Source organism: Salvelinus fontinalis, chromosome 16 (genome assembly GCF_029448725.1).
Source record: "Salvelinus fontinalis isolate EN_2023a chromosome 16, ASM2944872v1, whole genome shotgun sequence".
NCBI classification, from domain to species: Eukaryota; Metazoa; Chordata; class Actinopteri; order Salmoniformes; family Salmonidae; genus Salvelinus; species Salvelinus fontinalis.
Genome location: NC_074680.1, coordinates 38,984,522 through 38,993,452, shown reverse-complemented (window position 1 = coordinate 38,993,452; position 8,931 = coordinate 38,984,522). Strand labels below are relative to the sequence as shown.

Here is an 8,931-nt window from a genome sequence, read left to right as displayed (position 1 = left end):
ACAGAGAAAGGGACAGGGTTTGTTCTTTCTGGATTCCATTAGAATGACATCACAGAGAAAGGGACAGAGTTTGTTCTTTCTGGATTCCATTAGAATGACATCACAGAGAAAGGGACAGGGTTTGTTCTTTCTGGATTCCATTAGAATGACATCACAGAGAAAGGGACAGGGTTTGTTCTTTCTGGATTCCATTAGAATGACATCACATAGAAAGGGACAGGGTTTGTTCTTTCTGGATTCCATTAGAATGACATCACAGAGAAAGGGATAGGGTTGGTTCTTTCTGGATTCCATTAGAATGACATCACAGAGAAAGGGACAGGGTTTGTTCTTTCTGGATTCCATTAGAATGACATCACAGAGAAAGGGACAGGGTTTGTTCTTTCTGGATTCCATTAGAATGATATCACATAGAAAGGGACAGGGTTTGTTCTTTCTGGATTCCATTAGAATGACATCACAGAGAAAGGGACAGGGTTTGTTCTTTCTGGATTCCATTAGAATGACATCACAGAGAAAGGGATAGGGTTTGTTCTTTCTGGATTCCATTAGAATGACATCACAGAGAAAGGGACAGGGTTTGTTCTTTCTGGATTCCATTAGAATGACATCACAGAGAAAGGGACAGGGTTTGTTCTTTCTGGATTCCTTTAGAATGACATCACATAGAAAGGGACAGGGTTTGTTCTTTCTGGATTCCATTAGAATGACATCACATAGAAAGGGACAGGGTTTGTTCTTTCTGGATTCCATTAGAATGACATCACATAGAAAGGGACAGGGTTTGTTCTTTCTGGATTCCATTAGAATGACATCACATAGAAAGGGACAGAGTTTGTTCTTTCTGGATTCCATTAGAATGACATCACATAGAAAGGGACAGGGTTTGTTCTTTCTGGATTCCATTAGAATGACATCACATAGAAAGGGACAGGGTTTGTTCTTTCTGGATTCCATTAGAATGACATCACAGAGAAAGGGACAGGGTTTGTTATTTCTGGATTCCATTAGAATGACATCACATAGAAAGGGACAGGGTTTGTTCTTTCTGGATTCCATTAGAATGACATCACATAGAAAGGGACAGGGTTTGTTTTTTCTGGATTCCATTAGAATGACATCACAGAGAAAGGGACAGGGTTTGTTCTTTCTGGATTCCATTAGAATGATATCACATAGAAAGGGACAGGGTTTGTTCTTTCTGGATTCCATTAGAATGACATCACAGAGAAAGGGACAGGGTTTGTTCTTTCTGGATTCCATTAGAATGACATCACATAGAAAGGGACAGGGTTTGTTCTTTCTGGATTCCATTAGAATGACATCACAGAGAAAGGGACAGGGTTTGTTCTTTCTGGATTCCATTAGAATGACATCACAGAGAAAGGGATAGGGTTTGTTCTTTCTGGATTCCATTAGAATGACATCACAGAGAAAGGGACAGGGTTTGTTCTTTCTGGATTCCATTAGAATGACATCACATAGAAAGGGACAGGGTTTGTTTTTTCTGGATTCCATTAGAATGACATCACAGAGAAAGGGATAGGGTTTGTTCTTTCTGGATTCCATTAGAATGACATCACATAGAAAGGGACAGGGTTTGTTCTTTCTGGATTCCATTAGAATGACATCACAGAGAAAGGGACAGGGTTTGTTCTTTCTGGATTCCATTAGAATGACATCACATAGAAAGGGACAGGGTTTGTTCTTTCTGGATTCCATTAGAATGACATCACATAGAAAGGGACAGGGTTTGTTCTTTCTGGATTCCATTAGAATGACATCACATAGAAAGGGACAGGGTTTGTTCTTTCTGGATTCCATTAGAATGACATCACAGAGAAAGGGACAGGGTTTGTTATTTCTGGATTCCATTAGAATGACATCACATAGAAAGGGACAGGGTTTGTTCTTTCTGGATTCCATTAGAATGACATCACATAGAAAGGGACAGGGTTTGTTTTTTCTGGATTCCATTAGAATGACATCACAGAGAAAGGGACAGGGTTTGTTCTTTCTGGATTCCATTAGAATGATATCACATAGAAAGGGACAGGGTTTGTTCTTTCTGGATTCCATTAGAATGACATCACAGAGAAAGGGACAGGGTTTGTTCTTTCTGGATTCCATTAGAATGACATCACATAGAAAGGGACAGGGTTTGTTCTTTCTGGATTCCATTAGAATGACATCACAGAGAAAGGGACAGGGTTTGTTCTTTCTGGATTCCATTAGAATGACATCACAGAGAAAGGGATAGGGTTTGTTCTTTCTGGATTCCATTAGAATGACATCACAGAGAAAGGGACAGGGTTTGTTCTTTCTGGATTCCATTAGAATGACATCACATAGAAAGGGACAGGGTTTGTTTTTTCTGGATTCCATTAGAATGACATCACAGAGAAAGGGATAGGGTTTGTTCTTTCTGGATTCCATTAGAATGACATCACATAGAAAGGGACAGGGTTTGTTCTTTCTGGATTCCATTAGAATGACATCACATAGAAAGGGACAGGGTTTGTTCTTTCTGGATTCCATTAGAATGACATCACAGAGAAAGGGACAGGGTTTGTTCTTTCTGGATTCCATTAGAATGACATCACATAGAAAGGGACAGGGTTTGTTCTTTCTGGATTCCATTAGAATGACATCACATAGAAAGGGACAGGGTTTGTTCTTTCTGGATTCCATTAGAATGACATCACAGAGAAAGGGATAGGGTTTGTTCTTTCTGGATTCCATTAGAATGACATCACAGAGAAAGGGACAGGGTTTGTTCTTTCTGGATTCCATTAGAATGACATCACATAGAAAGGGACAGGGTTTGTTCTTTCTGGATTCCATTAGAATGACATCACATAGAAAGGGACAGGGTTTGTTCTTTCTGGATTCCATTAGAATGACATCACAGAGAAAGGGATAGGGTTTGTTCTTTCTGGATTCCATTAGAATGACATCACAGAGAAAGGGACAGGGTTTGTTCTTTCTGGATTCCATTAGAATGACATCACAGAGAAAGGGACAGAGTTTGTTCTTTCTGGATTCCATTAGAATGACATCACAGAGAAAGGGACAGGGTTTGTTCTTTCTGGATTCCATTAGAATGACATCACAGAGAAAGGGACAGGGTTTGTTCTTTCTGGATTCCATTAGAATGACATCACAGAGAAAGGGACAGGGCAACAACTCTTACAATTCCAACTATTGAATCCCGTAAGACACTGGCAAAGTGGAGATGCTGAATTTTCTTTTACATATCCTGCCTGCAGACGTCTATATAGTTCCGATAATACAGGAACAGAAAAGACCCTTTTGGGCAAACATATTATTATTTTTTAATTCTTTTTATTTAATTATTATTTTTCAGGGGGTGCTGCAGCACCTCTACTTCCCAAGGCTATAGTTCTCATGGGCATACAAATCCAGAATAGTGTAGGCCTATGCCATTGCTAAATCTAATGCTTCTAACCAAATTGGATGCGCATTGGTGTCTAGCTGTAGGCTAGTTGTCTAGTGATATTGTCAACCATCATCAGCTGATTCAGGAAAGAAAACAAATATTGATAGAAAATAATCAAGCTATATAAATGGTTCTACTACTTCTGGTCACGGAGAACACCATTACCCACGGTGCACCTGAAAAACAACTCAATGAGCGCTCTAAACAGCTGACTGACTTAAGCAAACAATGATAAATCAACGATAAATCTAATGCATTAGAATAAAGGCAATTTTTAAAATCAAGGATACATGGCAAAGAAATGGTGAAACATATGGCAAACACATGGCAAACACATGGAAAACTACAACGGAGAATCTATGTGTACAGGAGCTCAGAGAGAGACCAAAGTTCAGCGGCTCCACATAGAAATAAATGGTTTAAACCATGACAGAGGTGGGGATGTTCGTTTCATTTGTAAGCTTTTATTTTCATATTTACCACTGTAAAACATATTTACCATTACATTTTAAACAAATAGAGAATTGGTTAAAATAGCATTATTTTGAGACCCCCCCAAATATCTTTTTTGACTTTGTTTGGAGGAGCTAACATCTCATTCAGAAGAGCTCAGCCCCACTGGTTCCCTGTAATTTGCACCTTGCCTACAGCTGAGACTAAATCTTTTTGGCCAAATAGCAGCCTGCTGTCAGAGTGCCTGCACTCACAAAACTGCATTTACAAAATGAATGCAATGTATCTTAATCTAGAAATGACTACAGAGCAGGGATGGGGAATAGACTCCCAAACGTTTTTTTAAAATTGTTATTATTTTTTTATGAACTGTCTGGGTCACAATTTACTGTTGAGATTTAGAATAGGAGAATACACAAGGTGCAATTTATGTGGTTTTAGCCTCATTAGCTACAGGCCTATCCTATGTAGACTATGGTCAGAGTGCGAATTAAAACCTGCCATCCTGGAGGTCTCAACATTGTTTTAGGGGCCTATTAATAAAGATGTTATTTCAACTGTAAAAATGAATGAACTTTTAATGTGTCACGAACACAACCAGTCATGATATTGTCATCTGATTGTCAAACAAATCAAGGTGCAATTTACTGTTGAGATTTAGAATAGGAGAATACACAAGGTGCAATTTAGACATTTGGTTGTGCATCAGCAGTTTTCTGTTGTTATATCGGTGACTGACACTCACTTAATTAGCCCATGTCAGTTAAAATATAGTATAGCAAGCTTTCTAAACTTGTAGTAGCCTAATCATTGTCATATAACTGCCCATGGCCCCCATTGATTTTGTTAGTTGCTTTCTCTCAGATATCATACTACCAAAAGACTAGGGCTCTGACTGCATGTGTGGGTATTGATGTGGGTACACAGACCCGCAAGCCACTGCGACCTCTCATGATGAGTTCAGATTTTTTGTGGAGCCCATCCCCATCACAGTTGCCCATCCCTGCTTTAGAGGCAACGAACAATGCAACATACTTTAAAAAAAAATCAGTGTGGGATCTGAAGTCCACATTTCAAAAGAGAATGTCTGTCTTTGGCAACATTAGTTTCCATGGAAACGGCGGGCTACCTTCACAGGACTCATGGTCACAGCCTATATGAAGGCCCCAGGCTACATGAAGGCCCCAGGCTATTGTGTTTTTGTTCTAGTGCTCTCGCTCAACCTCTTACCAACTTTCTGCTCCCAAGTAGGCTTATACTTGTTGACCTACTGAGTTTTCCAAAAATCACCAGCTCACCTATTTCCTGCTTTTTTAAATAGGCATTGCTGTTAAACAGATAAATATGTGATGCCCCTTGGTGAAAGCAACCCTGGTCATGTTTATGTTTTAACTGACCTGGAAGACCAGGTGTGTTGAATTTAGGTCATCACTGAACTGATCAATTAGCTCAGTTGGTCAGGTGTGGTGCCTAGTTGGAACAAAATCCTGCAGGACCTGTGTCACTCCAGGAACAGGGTTGTCTAACCCTGCCCTAGGGCCTATGATGCACAACAAGTTAGCAGAGTTTCCAATAATGAGTATTTTTGGTCATAATAGAGTAACTACAACAACAGTTGTTGAGAAATCATTAAAAAAAGAAAAGATTTATAGCAATACTGTTGGCAGGAAAATATCATTACCACTTTGATCTGTTTGGATGAAGCAAGTCAGAGCAACTAGCCTCCTAGCTACAACCCCCCCCCCCCCCCCCCCCACATCAACAGACGCCTACCTGACATCACACTGGTACATTTGCCAAAGTCTGGGGATAGTTTGTGTGTAAAAATATAACGAGTGAAAGGATCAAGCATATTGTAAGAGCTTAAGTATTCACCAGACTGTTGAGCGTAAATGTTTATAGGTGAAAGCCATGACAAATACTCTTCTGTATATAATGCACTTTTTTTATTTCATTTTAAACACAACACTTCATAACAGCTAAGCATATCATCTCTAATCTGTTTCATTGAGCTAACATCCCCGTTTCACAATTCATACAGCATTCAAACAGCTTTCATACAGGTTTCATACAGCATTCATACAGCTTTCATACAGCATTCATACAGCTTTCATACAGCATTCATACAGCTTGCATACAGCTTTCATACAGCATTCATACAGCATTCATACAGCTTTCATACAGCATTCATACAGCATTCATACAGCATTCATACAGCTTGCATACAGCTTTCATACAGCATTCATACAGCATTCATACAGCATTCATACAGCATTCATACAGCGTAAAACTGTCAAGTTCAATTATTCAGCTACTTGAGACAAACAAAGTCAAGGCCATTTTGAACGTTTCAGTTCAACATTTAACAGTTCTGCCAAACAATTTTCAGCATACAAAAAAGCCACAAAATACCAGGAAATTAAATAAATAACACGGAAATGACCAAGACAGTGGTTTCATCCAAAACAATTCAAGTCACTAATAACATTTGAATAGCTCTAATCTTACCAGTCCACTCTTATGTGGCTGGACCTCTCCATTTAAAGGAATTAACAGTACCTTCCACTGTGTTGTCAAAAAGGCTGGAGGTCAATTCCATTTCAATTCAGTCAATTCTATAAGTAAACTGAAATTCCCATTTCAAATTCTCTAATTGAAAGGCAATGTGGAAAACTGGATTTGGAATTTACATTGGAATTTCAGTGTAACTGAATGGAAATGGAATTGATCCCAACCTTGGTTGTCAAGGCAGGTAGTGGATGAGTAGGAACATGGCACCAAATGAGTTGATATATCTCAGACTAAGCCTCATACAGCGGACAGACACATTGTATTCCATCTCTATTCTTCTCTATCAGCTTAAAAAAGATTGTAACTCTGTACTTCACAATAAAAGTACGTGGTCAAAATTGTTATAAAACATTGCTTGGTCAGAATGTTACCATTATCAGTACCATAAGTACCCTCAGTCATAGCGCCTTGCCTCCCACGGAGCACAGACATCAGTTCAACGTCTACTTTTGATTGACATTTGGTTGAGTTGTCAACTAACGTGAATTCAACGTGTTATCGACAAAAAAATTCAACATGTCATTAGATTTAGTTTAAAAGTTGGTGACTTTCTCCAAATCCAATTCGTTATCCATGGCAGTTCAATGTCATCACATAGATTTTTTGGGGTTCAAATGTAGTGGAAACATTGATTCAACCAGTTTTTACCCAGTGGGATGTTCCTTTTCAGGCCCTGGCCTGCTGTGATCTATAAGTCAGACATTTTGTGCAATTGCTTAATGAAAAAATCAAGTACAATTTGATGTCAGAGTATAAGTATTTTGTACTAGTTTAATGCATTGTCTTCCGTCAGATAGCGTCATTCTAACGTGACGGCGTCTCCAGAAGCCAGTCAGGAGAAGGTAGAAAGCAACAACTAGTGCTCTGTAGTCGAATAGATTCCCTCAGAAACCGGTTAACGCCACTTTAAGCCTCCATCATTTAAGGAATAGGTAAATCTTCCTAGCTCCATATTAGGTACCAAAGAGCCAGAATAAATTCAGTCTTTCCTTGTTTAACAGCTTTTTTTCCCTTTAAAAAAGACAGAGGGTATGTGAAATGGCACCCTATTCCTCATGGGCCCTAGTCAAAAGTAGTGCACTATATAGGGAAAAGGGAACCATTTGGGATGCAGAGTATCTGGAAGAGATGAGTGGCAGGGAAGAGTAGAGGCTGTGTGTATAACGGCCAGACAGCCAAGGTCAAGAAGTAGGGTGTGTATTGGTCCTTTTTCAAGGCTCAATTGTTTTTCAAATAGTCCTCAAACATGAGCATATTTTTCCTAAATTAAGCACTGACTAAAACGCAAACATTTGAAGAGCGGCATCTTCATATAAAGTGAACCACAAATGATTATATCTTGCATCTCCCATTTCTTCACGGTTCAATGTTTTTTTCTTTCAGAAATTAAACGTCCTGTGTATATGGAACAGAATCCACTTCAGGCTAGAGAGGATGAGGGTAACATAGAAGAACCACAGCCATTTTCAGTGAAGTAACATATGTGGAGCAATGCCCTCTTTACCACAGCAGCCTGTAGTAGTTTCTCAGTCCTGGGTCATGTCCAGTAGGGAACACCATTGCAAAAATGTTTTGAAATGGAAAACAAACATTTATTATTTGACCAGGTCCACGTATAGATTCTCCATGTTTTAGTCTGTTTTCTTCTTTAAGGAGCCTACTGGACACAACCGTCTTGTCCCGAAAATAAACTGGAGCAAGGCTGTTGATTGTTGCTGCTGTTGTTGTTTGACATATTCACAGTAGAGTGGGGCCCTTGGTGGTGTAAGTCATGGAGGGGAAGTGTCTGCTGTCCAAGTTCCACATCTTTGCAGCCCCTGTCCCGGCCCCGCAGGGCCCCAGAGGGGAGACGGGTCCTGGGGACTGGTGCTGGGCTACAGGGGGGCCAGGGAGGCTGGGCGTCCAGTAGTTAATGTAGCTGGCCATCAACAGAGTCAACTCCAAGATCTGGGAGGAGTGGAGAGGAGAGGAGGGAGAGAGGAAGGGGTGGGGGGAAGAGGAGAGGGGGATGAAGGAGAGGAGGAGAGGGAGAGAAGCGTGGAAGGGGCGGGGGAGAGGAGAGGAGGATGAAGGAGAAGAGGGAGAGAATAGTGGAGGGGCGGGGGAGAGGAGAGGAGGATGAAGGTGACGAGAGAGGACAGAAGGAGGGAAAGAAAGAGGATAACACCGAGTAGGGAGGGGGAAATTGTTTTACCATTTGATATTATTGTATTTCATTAGCTCCTAGGGAGCTGTAGGCCCATTTGCTCACATTTAGAAGTTCAGTTTAAAGCCAATGAGAAAACCATAGAAATGACTTGATAGTGATCTGCCTGACATGAATACAGAGGGACCTTATTAGCACCTCCTACAGTAGTAATGTGACTCTATGCTTAGACCGGGATTCAATCCAACACAGATTAACGACTGGCGGCTCAAGCCAAAACCATCTTTTAAAGTCAATTTCA

At 40.3% G+C, this 8,931-nt stretch overlaps 1 protein-coding gene across 1 annotated transcript in view; it reads right to left on the bottom strand.

The window, feature by feature from the left end:
• Positions 1-5,855: 5,855 nt before the first annotated feature.
• Positions 5,856-8,931, bottom strand: part of LOC129813130 (pleckstrin homology domain-containing family H member 1-like) — a 75,030-nt gene continuing 71,954 nt past the window's right edge. The window contains exon 31 of the mRNA XM_055865333.1: positions 5,856-8,431. Within this exon, the coding sequence (XP_055721308.1) occupies positions 8,222-8,431 (210 nt within the window). The 3' untranslated portion in view covers positions 5,856-8,221. The remainder of the gene's footprint in view (positions 8,432-8,931) is intronic.